The following is a 16,246-nucleotide window of genomic DNA, read 5'->3' on the forward strand; positions in this document are numbered from 1 at the left end:
TTCAGTGGAAGCATGAACCCCCGCATAACTACTAAAGGAGTATTATACAGAAGAGGGATTGTGTTTACTCTGTGATGCCCCAAGAGAAGAGCTAGTCCAGACAAGCCACAGGTGGTCTGAGTAAGAATTTTTTCACATCCTTAAAATTGTAGTGGGCTGCCATAAAGTAATACTCTCCTATTGTATGAAGTCAAACAGAGTGATCATCCATCAGAGATTGAAGGGGATCCCACATGGAGAAATGGTTGGATTAGAATGGGCTTGATAAGTTTGTCCTAGTTTGAAGATACTGGGACTTTTCTTTTAAAATCCAGTTATTCTTGACAACTCAGAATGCTGAATTAGTTGTGAGTTGATTTCCTGAACGCTCATTTTACCTGACAAGATTGTGTCAACTTCATGCCTTCATAATAATTATGATGAATTATTTTAGCCATATAGCCATGTATCTGAAAAATTACATGGACCATTATTTTAGCCCTTTGTTATTGATGAAGATGAAATACTATTTTACTATCAGTTTTGACCTTCATATCCAACTGGGCTTGTTGTTTATTTTAAATTTAGCTTCTTCACTTTTTTAAAGAGCTATGTGTGTTCATTATCTTTCATCTTTTTTTAGGAGCGGGATCGTTACGCCTACAAGATTCATCTTCCAGAAACAGTAGAGCAACTGAGGAAATTCAATGCACGGAGGAAACTAAAGGTAAATTAAAGAAATCAGCAAAAAGCCAGACAGAAGCATTTGCTGATATTTTTATTCTGTTTCAGTGCCCATAAATATTATACTGGTGTTGGCTGTAGTTTCTTACAGCCAAATTCTCAATGCCAAAATTTACCATTATTTCAATAAGATTTGGGGGTTTTAAATAATGTAAGGTAATATCTAAGTACAAGTCCCAGCAATTAGTTATAATAAATGGAAGATGAATCACATTTTAGATTTATGTTATCTTTAAAAATTCATAGCAGAGATATAATTACTTTAAAAATAGGAACTTGCTATTATCCACTATTGTTGAATTTTAATCTAGGCCACATTTTCTCAAACTTTAATATTTTGACAGAAAACGTAAGTTTAGTTCAATGGAAACAACACAAAATTAGAATTGGAACTAGGATTGAGCAACCATCACAAAGCAGTAAAAATCCCCACAACCTTGGTCTACTAGAAAATATTTCCAGATCATTTTCTCACTTTTTCTTTATTCTTCCTAGCATACCTTTCTCCCATTTACCATACTCCCTATCCTCCAACACACTGGAAAAGAAAAAAAGCACTATTACTTCCTTTGGACAGCCCATTTGACTTTAAAAGGTTTTTGAGGTTTTTGAAAAAGACCCAGAATAAGATAATGGAATCTTTACAGCACTGGACAAAAATCTTAAGGGACAGCATTTCCCTCCTCCCTGCAACAGAGGAAAGGATTATATTATGATCTTAAAATTAACTCAGGTTTGACTTACTTTGATTACTATTAAAAAACTTAACTCTGTCCTCTAAGTGGTTGATTAGATAAGACTCCTCCTTAGCCATGTGACTCCTGCAAGCTGTAAAACTTTTCTTCATAACTATTTTCAGATACATCATAAGTTGCAATAATATTTATTCATTCACTAGTAGCTGACCCTTGAAAAATGTTGTGAATGATTGTCTTCAACTCTAGATTTATAAGAATGTTTTTATGAATTTTTGGAAAACTATGAAAGGCACAATATTATCATACAGAGCTGAACTGGCCAACATATTAGCCACTAGCCACATGTAACTGTTAAAATCTAAGTGAATTAAAATGATTATTTGTTCATATTGATGTATTTGTTTGGCTGCATCAGGTCTCAGTTGCAGCACACAGGCCTCTCTCCAGTTGTGGTGCATGGGCTCAGTAGTTGTGGTGTGCAGACTTAGTTGCCCTGCAGCATGTGGAATCTTAGTTACCTGATTAGGGTTGAACCTCTGTCCCCTGAATTGGCAGGTGGTTTCTTAACCACTGGACCACCAGGGAAGTCCCCTAAATTAGTTAAAATTATTAATTTGTTGTTGTTCAGTCACTCAGTCATGTCTGACTCTTTGTGACCCCATGCCAGGCTTCCCTGTCCTTCACTATCTCCCAGAGTTTGCTCAAACTCATGTCCACTGAGTCAGTGATGCCATCCAACCATCTCGTCCTCTCCAACTATCTTGTTCTCTGTAATCCCTTTCTCCTCCTGCCCTCAATCTTTCCCAGCATCAGGGTCTTTTCCAGTGAGGCGGCTCTTCAAATCAGGTGGCCAAAGTATTGGAGTTTCAACTTCAGCATCAGTCCTTCCAGTGAATACTCAGGTTAGGATTGACTGGTTTGATCTCCTAAATTATTAATAAATAAAAGATCTGTTCCTCAGTCACACTAGAACATTCCAAGCATTCAATAGCCTAGTGGTGCCATATCAGATAATGCAAATATAGCCTGTTTCCATCACTGTAGAAAGTTCTACCGGAAAGTGCAACTGTAGAGTAAGGGCAATTCTAACATGTCACTGTTGGTGTTGATTATTCCCAGTTAGCCTTTCTCCTAGTTGATTTTGCAGTCAGGAGGTTCAGACTAGCTCTTCTCTATTTACTTTAAAAATCCTCGCCAGGAAAATAATTATTGATAACATGCCGTTATTGAGATGGTGCCCAAAGAAGTTTCCCAAGACTCTGGGGTTGGTTGGTTTGTTTGTTTGCATGCTTTACTATACACCTGAACCAGTGTAGGCTACAAAAGAAAACAAAATCTTAGCCAAAGTGAAATTTGGTCAGCCATTTTTGAAATTAACTTCTTTCCCAAAGAAGCTATTAACTATACCTCTGTCTCAAGTCTTTCCTGAAGTCTTTTTAACTCTGATGTTGCTTTGGCCTATGTGACATTACCCTGTCTGAGACCGAACCTCTCACTGCCCAAGTACAAGCCTTTTACCACAGGGCTCAGGCTTGCCTCATCGCGAGAAAGACATGCTGTATTTCTCCCAGTGCCACAGAATCAGACTTGGGCCTAAAATAGCCAAAGTAGTGACTGAGATTCATTTGGACAGGAGCAAGCTGTCACAGCAGAGAGGGGTCATGTGAATTTACCACATCCCTTTGCAGGCCTATTTAAAATTTTAAGACCCACCAAACAACCTAGAATTAGGAACATCAGCAGGCTTGTCATTGAGGGTTTTTCAGCTTCTGGTAAAGCTGCATCCCATTCAGTGATTCAGTCACCCTGGTTAAAGCTGGTTATACCTGCTCTCCTCAAAAAACTCATTCTCATTCTGCCACTTCTAAGAGCTTCTAGAACAAAGATTGCAACTTTCCTGGCTTTCAGAGCCCACCGCCCAATTTATTTTCACAAGTAAACAGCTAGGTACCCATCCTTCTACTCAGACACTGTTTTTAAGCTCATCAAATGGTGGAAACAACCTAATTATTATGATTCCCTTTGAAGTGATTAAAAGGGAAGTTCACAGAAAGCAGTAGAAAATTGATTTTGTAACTAAGTCAGAGGTAGGAAATTTTGTAGCAAGAAGAAAGAGGAGTACAGCATTCAGAGAAAGAATGGCCTCTAGAGCTACATTGCCTAAGGTGAATCCTGACTCTGACACTAGCTGTGTAACCTTGAACGAGTTATTTCAATTCTCTGTGCTTCAGTTTCCTTATCTATAAGATGGGGATGATGGTGATAATAGCTAACTGATAGGGTTGTAAGGATTTAATGAATTAATATATTATAGCAGTTAGAATGGAGAAGGCAATGGCACCCCACTCCAGTATTCTTGCCTGGAAAATCCCATGGACGGAGGAGCCTGGTGGGCTGCAGTCCATGGGGTCGCCAAGAGTCGGACATGACTAAGCGACTTCACTTTCACTTTTCACTTTCATACATTGGAAAAGGAAATGGAAGCCCACTCCAGTGTTCTTGTCTGGAGAATCCCAGGGACGGGGGAGCCTGGTGGGCTGCCGTCTATGGGGTCGCACAGAGTCAGACACGACTGAAGTGACTTAGCAGTAGCAGTAGCAGCAGTTAGAACAGTACTTGTCAGTCATAAGTTCTCCATAGATACCATTTTCTATTAATATTTTGTTATTGTTTCATTATTATTTTAGGATTTATTTAATATGCTTGACTTTATCTCTATTTATAAACAGCTGTAATTCCTAAATGGGATGGACTGCTTAATGGGTATAGACTACTTAATGGGTTTGGGATGAAACAGGAATGGTCATCGCACAACATTGTGACTGTACTAATTAGCACTGAATTTACACTTTAAAAGGGTTGGTTTTATTTATGTGAACTTATGCAAATATTCTTCTTAAATACTGGTTTTCACTTTTGCACACTTGAGAGATGTGACACATTCACATACTAACAGTAACTCACTGCACCACTCAACTCACCCAAGACACTAACCATCCCTCTCAGCCCCAGTCATGCAAGGGGTTGGAGGGGCATGCATTTTTTTGAAAAAGCCGCATGGGTGATTCTGATAAGTTTACCTTATTGAGAGTCATTACTCTGAAGCACAAACTTGTAATGGGTCTACAAAATTCCATCCTATGTACACATCATCATTTACTAACCAGCTACTGGACATGGGCATTACTTCCAGTTTTCCGTGGCCATAAATACTGTTGCATTGGCTCTATTTTTATTACTAAATCTTTGTACACCTCTGATTATATTGTTAGGGTAAGTTTACTACTGAAATTGTTGGCATCAGAATGTATACATGTATTTAATAAGATATTTGATCTCTATAAATAATTCGCCTTCTAAAAGGTTTATACCTGTTTGAATAAATTCTAAGGTATTTTTGGTAGTGAGTTTATTATATTTGCAATTAAACCTTTTTCCCATTCTGGTTATGGAACTATTTTATGCCAGAATGTAAAACATTATTCATTTTACTCTACTGAAATTTCAAGACTATCACTCATTATTAGTTATAATAATATCAACACTCAGCAATCAGAAATTGTTCCTTTCCACATTTATACATTCATTTTGGCATTTAACCTGTTCAGCAGCCTACAGGACACAACATATTCCCTGATGAGAGGATTATTTGGACAATTATAAAGCATTAACATCATTTTCAGACTATCTTTCGAACTGTAGGTTTTAAATGTTTACAGAACCCTGCTTGTGATTTGAATTATCATCCATTTCTTTTTATTTTCCTTTCTTTCATTATTTTATTTTACATCTGTGAGTGATAATGGAAAAACTCTTTTCCCCATTTTGGTTATCAGACATTTCATATGTTGAATTTTTCCCCTCCTTTTATTTCATACCAAGCTCTAGAATCTTTTTGTTTTGTTTTTTTAATTGGAGTTGATTTACAAGTTGTGTTAGTTTCTACTGTACAGCAAAGTGAATCACATGTACATATACATATATCCCTTCTTTTTTGGATTTCCTTCCCATTTAGAACACCACAGCTGAGCTCTATTAAACTGAGCTTAATACTTCAGTGTTTTTTAAATCCTCTAGAAGCAATGCTTCTTATATAAACTACATAGCCCTGAGCACGGGACTGCTGCTGCTGCTAAGTTGCTTCAGTCGTGTCTGACTCTGTGCGACCCCATAGATGGCAGCCCACCAGGCTCTACCATCCCTGGGATTCTCCAGGCAAGAACACTGGAGTGGGTTGCCATTTCCTTCTCCAATGCATGAAAGTGAAAAGTGAAAGTGAAGTCACTCAGTAAGTGTCTGACTCTTCGTGACTCCATGGACTGCAGCCTACCAGGCTCCTGTGTCCATGGGATTTTCCAGGCAAGAATACTAGATATGAGGATTGTATTTTCTCAGACTGAATATTAGGACGCATGGGACAAACTGTGTGCTCCAGGCTGTCTGAAAAATCTGTGCTCTATAGGTATGTGTCTCTTCAGGAGGCATTCCTGTACTCTAACCCTGGGTGCCATTTACATGAAGGAGTTACGGTGCAAGAGGGGGCGGGGGATGCAAAAGGGCTGTGGGTGCCTGAGCTTGTCTATCTAGGGAAGAGGCTCAGGAGGGAATCTGTTCTAGAAACCATCCTCTTTGGTTCATGAATTAGAAAGCAAATTTCCCTATAGTGAAGTATGTCAAAGATATTCTATACAAATAGAAGTAATATCCCATATTTGGGTAAGTTTATTGCAATCAGTTCAGGAAATGGTGAGCTGCATCCACATAATTCAGTTTAGAGGTTAAAACCATTTATTCCTTGTATATACAGAAAGGAAGGGAGATTTCTGATAACTTCCTATAATTTTTCTTTATTGATTTTGCAGATCACAAAAATATAGCCTGCGTTACTTCTCTGACTTACCAGTTGGTCTCTTGGGTTCCTGTACTTTGCAGAAATAGAAAAAAAATGTTGAGGAATGCTGTTTTCCAGTACTTACTGTCCAGTCCAATAGCCACTAGGCATATGTAGCTACTGATACTTTAATTTTAACTAATAAATGAAATTTAAGATTTGATTTCTCAGTTGCACTAGCCACATTTCAGTTGCTCAATACCACATGTGGCTGGTGGCTACAGTTTGGGGCAGTACAGGCATAAGACCTTTCCATCATCACGGAAAGTTCTGTTGTACAGCACTACTACCTGCCAGACTTCTGAAACCCCTAAGCAGCATCTTTGAGAGGCCAGCCAGGAAGCTATAATTAGCTGCCTTTTGTCAATCTGAGCTATCCCTGGTGGCTCAGATGGTAAAGCATCTGCCTGCAATGCAGGAGACCTGAGTTCAGTTCCTGGGTCAGGAAGATCCTCTGGAGAAGGAAATGGCAGCCCACTCCAGTACTCTTGCCTGGAAAATTCCATGGACAGAGGAGCCTGGTAGGCTACACTCCATGGGGCCGCAAAGAGTCAGACGCGACTGAGTGACTGCACTTTCACTTTTGTCAATCTTCCCCTTTCTGTCAATTCAACAAGAGCTTAAAGATTTAACAAGGACCTTTGTGCCCTAATGAAAACCAGCACTTATACCCACAGTCCTCTCACTACCAGAGAGGACAGCACATGAGCACAAAGATGGTGGGCTCCAGCCACTCAGGGCAGTAAATCTTGTGTCCAAAGGGCACCTTTGATTCTGAAAACTGAAAACTGTTATTCTGGTATGAACAGTTACATAAATAATAACTGACATGAGTTTGATCTTCCTATATTTTGCAAAGCAATTCTATGCATTTTTGATTATGAAATGCAGAATTTATTACTTCCAAAGTTTGTCTGGCTTTTGAAAGTTATTATATACATTAAAAGATCATCTTTATAAAATACTTTTACACAGACCCAAAAGGATTCCTCAGTTATTTACTCCATGCAATTGCTCTTGTGCTATGCTAAGTCACTTCAGTCATGACCAACTCTTTGCAATCCTTTGGACCGTAGCCCGCCAGGCTCCTCTGCCCATGGGATTCTCCAGGCAAGAATACTGGAGTGGGTTGTCATGTCCTTCTCCAGGGGATCTTCCCCACCCAGGGATGGAACCTGCATCTCTTAAGTCTCCTGCATTGGCAGACAGGTACTCTACCAATAGCACGACTTGGGAAGCCGCACATTTGCTCTTAAATATAGCCATACTGACTTTACCAAGTCTCATTTTTAATCTTCAGAGACGATAGCACAACCTCCTTTAATCACGTGTCCTGACTTAATTATGAAATTCTAGGTTTTAGAGTTATGTTTAGACTGTGCTTAAGTATCAAATACATGTAGGCTAAGCTGACTAAACTGAATGATAACTTTTTTGGTTGCATGGAGAGACATGGGAGGTTCTGATTTAATCTATGGTCTTACCTCATTATCATGTAGGACCTAATTCTTAAATGTAGCCAACCTCAGTCCTTCAACATTTCTGCCTTGAAGTGATTTTTCTAGCCGTTTGGTCATCTCTCTCCAGCTTCAACCTCTCCAGCCTCTCCACCCTTTTTAAGGTTTTGAGTTCAGTATTCTGAATCCTAGTAAGATGATCCTCTCTCAATTCTTATGTCACACTTTTATTTGTGTGCCCGTGATGCCTTTTGCCCCCTCTGTATATCAAAAAATAATTAGATGCGTCCTCACCACTTGGGTACAAAGCCAATGCGTTATTCTACATCTCATGCTTGCGTGTTTTGTATTTAGACTTTTAAAAATATACCTCCCTGCCCTCATGCCTATCAAGCTTCATGGTGTTTTTTTTTTCTGAGCTCACTTATGGATCACCAAAAAGGGAGTATTGGCTTTTGACATTGTCTTCAAGTCAGTAATTCATCCATGTTCAACTCTCCTGTTCCCTACTCAATAACTTCGATGCTCCCTTAAGTGTCTACAGTAGTTTAATTTAGCAGAAGTATGAGCTAACCATTTTTTTGTTGTTGTTTGCTTCCCACTTCCGTAAATGAGACACAGAATTTTCTAGTGAGGAGCATTCCATTTTCATGTTTGACCTATTAACTACAAGTATGATTGTGCTTAATTACTTGTACTTCTCTTTTTCTTTGAATTTAGAATCTTCCTTCTCATTTCTAGGTTAATGTGCTTAGTAGAAAATTGCATCTTTAATATTAGTTATCAGATTGTGAATGGTCTTAAGTCAAACTTGTTATGTTTTACTCAAAGCTTATGGGAGTATATCATCTAAAGTAGATAGAAAAGCTTCTTTAACAAGGATTCAATAAAAGTGGGAAGGTTCAAGAACTACTAGAAGATCTGGTTTTATGTTGTTGTACCCACAGGCTCTTCAGTAGCAACAGCATAGTAGGGAGGTTGACAATATACAATCTGGGAACTAAAGCACTCACATAAGAGTTCTTTGTTGTTGTTGTTTAGTCACTCAATTATGTCTGACTCTCTGCAGCACTGCAGCATGCCAGGCCTCCCTGTCCCTCACTATCTCCTGGAGTTTGCCCAAGTTCATGTCCATTGAGTCAGTGATACAATCCATAAGATGCTTATCCATAAAGAGCTCTATGCTTTCATAAATTAATGCATCTATTTTTATATATAAAGTTTAATTGGACCACAGAAATAGCTCCTTTCACGCTGAATGGCAGAGTTGAATAGTTGCAGCAGAGAACATATGCTCTGCAAGCCTAAAATATTCACTGTCTAGCCCTTTATAGGAAAGTATTTTTGACCTCTGTAATAGTAAAAACTGTTGAACTGACCAGAGTAGTCAGAACACCTCAATTCTGTCTACTCCTGACCTGTCTCTTTAAGTTGGCAGCAACCTTAAGCGGTTAGTAAGCCCCTCTGGACCTGTTTTCCTCATCTGCTAAATACGTCTCTTTAGAATGAATCATCTTTACGGTTGACTCTCAAACTCTAATAAAATTCTATAAATCCACAATCTGTTTTGGACCCATTTTGCATTGAACTTGTGAGCCCACATGCAGTCACTGTGTTTCATTTCAGTTCAGTCGCTCAGTCATGTCCGATTCTCTGTGACCCCATGAAGCGCAGCATGCCAGGCCTCCCTGTCCATCACCAACTCCTGGAGTATACCCAAATTCATATCCATTGAGTCGGTGATGCCATCCAGTGATCTCATCCTCTGTTGTCCCCTTCTCCTCCAGCCCCCAATCCCTCCCAGCATCAGGGTCTTTTCCAATCAGTCAGCTCTTCACATAAGGTAGCCAAACTATTGGAGTTTCAGCTTCAGCATCAGTCCTTCCAATGAACACCCAGGACTGATCTCCTTTAGGATGGACTGGTTGGATCTCCTTGCAGTCCAAGGGACTTCAAGAGTCTTCTCCAACACCACAGTTCAAAAGCATCAATTCTTTGGCACTCAGCTTTCTTCACAGTCCAACTCTCACATCCATACTTGACCACTGGGAAAACCATAGCCTTGACTAGATGGACCTTTGTTGGCAAAGTAATGTCTTTGCTTTTGAATATGCTATCTAGGTTGGTCATAACTTTTCTTCCAAGGAGTAAGCGTCTTTTAATTTCATGGCTGCAGTCACCATCTGCAGTGATTTTGGAGCCCAAAAAATAAAGTCTGTTTCCACTGTTTCCCCATCTATTTGCCATGAAATGATGGGACCAGATGCCATGGTCTTAGTTTTCTGAATGTTGAGCTTTAAGCCAACTTTTTCACTCTCCTCTTTCACTTTCATCAAGAGGCTTTTTAGTTCCTCTTCACTTTCTGCCATAAGGGTGGTGTCATCTGCATATCTGAGGTTATGGATATTTCTCCCGGCAATCTTGATTCCAGCTTGTGCTTCTTCCAGTCCAGCGTTTCTCATGATGTACTCTGCACATAAGTTAAATAAGCAGGGTGACAATATACAGCCTTGATGTACTCCTTTTCCTATTTGGAACCATCTGTTTTTCCATGTCCAGTTCTAACCGTTGATTCCTGACCTGCATACAGGTTTCTCAAGAGGCAGGACAGGTGGTCTGGTATTCCCACCTCTTTCAGAATTTTCCACAGTTTATTGTGATCCACAGTCAAAGGCTTTGGCATAGTCAGTAAAGCAGAAATAGATGTTTTTCTGGAACTCTCTTGCTTTTTCGATAATCCAGCGGATGTTGGCAATTTGATCTCTGGTTCTTCTGCCTTTTCTAAAACCAGCTTGAACATCAGGAAGTTCACGGTTCACGTATTGCTGAAGCCTGGCTTGGAGAATTTTGAGCATTACTTTACTAGCGTGTGAGATGAGTGCAAGTGTGCATCAGTCTGAGCATTCTTTTGCATTGCCTTTCTTTGGGATTGGAATGAAAACTGACCTTTTCCAGTCTTGTGGCCACTGCTGAGTTTTCCAAACTTGTTGGCATACTGAGTGCAGCACTTTAAAAGCATCATCTTTCAGGATTTGAAATAGCTCCATTGGAATTCCATCACCTCCACTAGCTTTTTTCTTAGTGATGCTTCCTAAGGCCCACTTGACTTCACATTCCAGGATGTCTGGCTCTAGGTGAGCGATTACACCATCATGATTATCTGGGTCATGAGGATCTTTTTTGTACAGTTCTTCTGTGTATTCTTGCCACCTCTTCTTATTATCTTCTGCTTCTGTTAGGTCCATACCATTTCTGTCCTTTATCGAGCCCATCTTTGCATGAAATGTTCCCTTGGTATCTCTAATTTTCTTGAAGAGATCTCTAGTCTTTCCCATTCTGTTGTTTTCCTCTATTTCTTTGCGTTGATCACTGAGGAAGGCTTTCTTATCTCTTCTTGCTATTCTTTGGAACTCTGCATTCAGACGCTTATGTCTTTCCTTTTCTCCTTTGCTTTTCACTTTTCTTCTTTTCACAGCTATTTGTAAGGCCTCCCCAGACAGCCATTTTGCTTTCTTGCGTTTCTTTCCCATGGGGATGGTCTGGATCCCTGTCTCCTGTACAATGTCACGAACCTCAGTCCATAGTTCATCAGGCACTCTATCTATTAGATCTAGTCCCTTAAATCTATTTCTCACTTCCACTGTATAATCATAAGGGATTTGATTTAGGTCATACCTGAATGGTCTAGTGGTTTTCCCTACTTTCTTCAATTTAAGTCTGAATTTGGCAATAAGGAGTTCATGATCTGAGCCACAGTCAGCTCCTGGTCTTGTTTTTGCTGACTGTATAAAGCTTCTCCATCTGTGGCTGCAAAGAATATAATGAATCTGATTTTGGTGTTGACCATCTGGTGATGTCCATGTGCACAGTCTTCTCTTGTGTTGTTGGAAGAGGGTGTTTGCTATGACCAGTGCGTTCTCTTGGCAAAACTCTATTAGCCTTTGCCCTGCTTCATTCCGTATTCCAAGGCCAAATTTGCCTGTTTCCCCAGGTGTTTCTTGACTTCCTGCTTTTGCATTCCAGTCCCCTATAATAAAAAGGACATCTTTTTTGAGTGTTAGTTCTAAAAGGTTTTGTAGGTCTTCATAGAACCGTTCAACTTCAGCTTCTTCAGCATTACTGGCAGGGGTATATGCTTGGATTTGGAAATGAACAGAGATCATTCTGTCATTTTTGAGATTGCATCCAAGTACTGCATTTCAGACTCTTGTTGACCATGATGGCTACTCCGTTTCTTCTAAGGGATTCCTGCCCACAGTAGTAGATATAATGGTCATCTGAGTTAAATTCACTCATTCCAGTACATTTTAGTTTGCTGATTCCTAGAATGTTGCCATTCACTCTTGCCATCTTCTGTTTGACCACTTCCAATTTGCCTTGATTCATGGACCTAACATTCCAGGTTCCTATGCAATATTGCTCTTTACAGCATCGGACCTTGCTTCTATCACCAGTCACATCCACAAGTGGGTATTGTTTTTGCTTTGGCTCCATCCCTTCATTCTTTCTGGAGTTATTTCTCCACTGATCTCCAGTAGCATATTCGGCACTTAACGACCTGGGGAGTTCCTCTTTCAGTATCCTATCATTTGCCTTTTCATACTGTTCATGGGGTTCTCAAGGCAAGAATACTGAAGTGGTTTGCCATTCCCTTCTCCAGTGGACCACATTCTGTCAGACCTCTCCACCATGACCTGTCCGTCTTGGGTAGCCCCACACGGCAAGGCTTACTTTCATTGAGTTAGACAAGGCTGTGGTCCGTGTAATCAGATTGGCTAGTTTGCTGTGATTATGGTTTCAGTATGTCTGCCCTCTGATGCCCTCTCACAACACCTACTGTCTTACTTGGGTTTCTCTTACCTTGGACATGGGGTATCTCTTCACGGCTTCTCCAGCAAAGCACAGCCGATGCTCCTTACCTTGGATGAGGTCGCTCCTCCTGACCTTGAAGATGGAGTAGCTCCTCTTGGCCCTCCTCCTCCCGGCTGCCGCCCTTGACCCCGGACGTGGGGTAGCTCCTCCCGGCCGCCGCCCCTGACCCGGGACGTGGGGTAGCTCCTCCCGGCCGCCGCCCCTGACCCGGGACGTGGGGTAGCTCCTCCCGGCCGCCGCCCCTGACCCCGGACGTGGGGTAGCTCCTCCCGGCCGCCGCCCCTGACCCCGGACGTGGGGTAGCTCCTCCCGGCCGCCGCCCCTGACCCCGGACGTGGGGTAGCTCCTCCCGGCCGCCGCCCCTGACCCGGGACGTGGGGTAGCTCCTCCCGGCCGCCGCCCCTGACCCCGGACGTGGGGTAGCTCCTCCCGGCCGCCGCCGCCCCTGACCCCGGACGTGGGGTAGCTCCTCCCGGCCGCCGCCCCTGACCCCGGACGTGGGGTAGCTCCTCCCGGCCGCCGCCCCTGACCCGGGACGTGGGGTAGCTCCTCCCAGCCGCCGCCCCTGACCCCGGACGTGGGGTAGCTCCTCCCGGCCGCCGCCCCTGACCTCAGAGGTGGGAAAACTCCTCTCAGCTGCTCCTGCGCTGTCGCAGCCTGGCACTCTCAGTCGCCACCCCTGACCTTGGGTGTGGAATAGCTTCTCCTGGCCGCGCTCCTGCGCGGTCCGTCGCAGCCGCCGCGCTCCTGCGCGGTCCGTCGCAGCCGCCGCGCTCCTGCGCGGTCCGTCGCAGCCGCCGCGCTCCTGCGCGGTCCGTCGCAGCCACCACTGTGTTTACAGAGCTAAATAAACAAAACTGCTAACCATAAGACAGATAAATCAGGAACTTGCTACTATTGTTTCAAAAGAATTTACCTCTCAGGGCTCTTTTAAAGAGCGCTTTCCTAGTAAAAGTATTTATAGATCTTTTGTTACAGTGGTATTTAATAGCTAGAACAGGACTTAAAACATGAAACTAATATAGTAAGAAACTCAGCTGAACTTTATTTGGAAATAAAAATTGAGCATCTTAAAGATTTTAATGTCAATGTGTGGGAAACATGTGCTATGATCTATACAAATTCCATTTTCACCCAGCTTTTAGAGAACATATATATAAAGTGGAATAAACTTCTACTACAGAAAGAAGAAGTCAACATTCAGTACAATTATTTTCATAAAATTCTGCATGAGACACTCTCAGGCGTTAACCCTGGACTTATGGAAATCTGAAAGTTGCATGGAATCATCATCAAGATCACTTCTCTATTTTTGCCCTTCCCTCTTTTGTCTCTCTTTTTCAATTTATATTTGTAGAAAGAAACCTTACATAACCACCCTTCTAAAAATGAACCTTGTAGGAATGTGTTTCTATTAATAATGTTATTAGAATTACTAATGATTATTAATAATTTTATTATGCATTGTTGTGATTATTGGGGCTTCCCAGATGGAGCTAGTGGTAAAGAATCTGCCTACCAGTGCAGGAGACAAGGGATATGCAGGTTAGACCCTTGGGTCACCAAGATTCCCTGGAGAAGGACATGGCAACCCACTCCAGTATTCTTGCCTGGAAAATCCCATGGACAAAGAAGTCTGATCTACAGTCCATGGAGTTGCAAAGAGTCAGACACGACTGAGCACATACTCATAAATAGATTTTGATTATCAATGATATTTAATGAATCCCTGCATTCACAAAAGAGTCATCATTTTTTTCCAAAAAAATCTAAGAGGTCAGTATTTAAAATGTAGACTTAGGCTACTTTACACTTAGACTACAAGGGTGATATGATACTCAGGCTACCTAAGTGAAAAATTCTACCTAGAGCAGCAAAGGCTCTGCTTAGGTTCTAGCTACATATTAGTAGTTGTATAAGTCACTAAGTCATGTCTGACTCTTTGTTTATTTAGCTCTCTAAACACAGTCATAATTTGCACTTACAAAATGCTTTATGGTTCACAAAGCACTTTCATAAACATTACAACTTTTGACAGTCATGTAGGGTAAGCTACGTCACTTTTAATATCCTCACTGTATGAGAAAACCTCAAGAGGTTAAATGATTAACTCAAGTAAGGTCATGCAGATGGAAAGTGGCAGCACCCAGGAACACACCTGGATATTCTGACCTACGCCTAACACTCACGTGATTGGACACTTACTAACATTATCATTCTTGTCACTGAAACAATCATTCCCAACATTTTTCTACCCAGTAGTCTTAAGAGATGTCATGGATTCAGTATGACAGTGATTCTGAGCTAGGAATCAATGGAGGTGTCATGTGCTTTAAAATAATCAAGATGTAATTGATTCTACTGGGTAGCCTAATTGAGAATTACTATACAAGAGTAATGCATAGTCATTATTAGTATCAAAAAGAAAAGGAAAAAAGATTTTAAAAAAAGAAAAATGACTTCATTCTTACTATCCAAGAATAATTAATACTATTAACATTTTAATATATATCAGTCTTTTATGTGTGATTAACTTTTTTCAAAAATAGGATCATACTATAGATTTTCAAAAACTTGTGTAATTCATCACAATCACCTTATCATTTCATTAAACACTCTTCTGGTGCATCATTTTATAGTGACTGCAGAATATTTCATTGTCTAGTACATGCTTAAGTTCAAGATGTAAATGGTTTCATATAATTCTGCAATCCCTGACAGTGTTATTCTGGTATATGTGTATGTGCTCTATCTAAAAGAATTCAAAATTATTTTAAGCCACCTCTTTTCTAGCTTTCATTTCCTATATATTTGACCTCCTGAATAATTCTTTTTTTAATATAAGTTTATTTATTTTAATTGGAGGTTAATTACTTTACAATATTGTATTGGTTTTGCCATACAACAACATGAATCCACCACAGGTATACACGTGTTCCCCATCCTGAACCCCCCTCCATTCTCCCTCCCCATACCATCCCTCTGGGTCATCTCAGTGGGCTTCCCTGGTGGCTCAGGCAGTAAAGAGTCTGCCTGCAGTGTGGGAGACCTGGATTCAATCCCTGGGTTGGGAAAATCCCATGGAGAAGGAAATGGCAACCCACTCCAGTATTCTTGCCTGGAAAATCCCATGGACAGAGGAGCCTGGCAGACTATAGCCCATGGGGTCGCAAAGAGTTGGACATGCCTGAACGAACATGTCCATCTATGTCCATATTTCTTAAATAACCATTTGGTGATTAACTTTTTTGTATTTATGTATTTTTATCAATGCTTTTATTGAAGTATAGTTGATTTACAATGTTGTATTAATTTCTGCTGTACAACAAAGTGATTCATTCTTTTTTATATATTTTTTTCAATTATGGTTTATCATAGGATATTGAATGTAATTCTCTGTGCTATACAATAAGACCTTGCTGTTTATTTCTTTTAATAATATATATTTTCAGGAATTTCCTGGCAGTCCATTGGTTAAGACTTCATGCTTTCATTGTTGAGGGCCCAGGTTCAATCCCTGGTCAGGGAATTAAGATCCCACAAGCCTCATGACACAGCCAAAAACAAAAGGAAAAATTTTAATATATATATAAATATCTATTTTT

The 16,246-nt window shown here is 40.7% G+C and overlaps 1 protein-coding gene across 5 annotated transcripts in view; it reads left to right on the top strand.

Annotated features, from left to right (window-relative positions):
- The window catches only part of CASK (calcium/calmodulin dependent serine protein kinase), a 385,638-nt gene that overhangs the window by 267,410 nt on the left and 101,982 nt on the right, over positions 1–16,246 (top strand). For all 5 annotated transcript variants that reach the window (XM_068962176.1, XM_068962178.1, XM_068962179.1 and 2 more), the window contains exon 9: positions 623–706. In XM_068962176.1, coding sequence (XP_068818277.1) covers positions 623–706 — 84 coding nt within the window. The remainder of the gene's footprint in view (positions 1–622; positions 707–16,246) is intronic.

Source organism: Capricornis sumatraensis, chromosome X (assembly GCF_032405125.1).
Source record: "Capricornis sumatraensis isolate serow.1 chromosome X, serow.2, whole genome shotgun sequence".
NCBI classification, from domain to species: domain Eukaryota; kingdom Metazoa; phylum Chordata; class Mammalia; order Artiodactyla; family Bovidae; genus Capricornis; species Capricornis sumatraensis.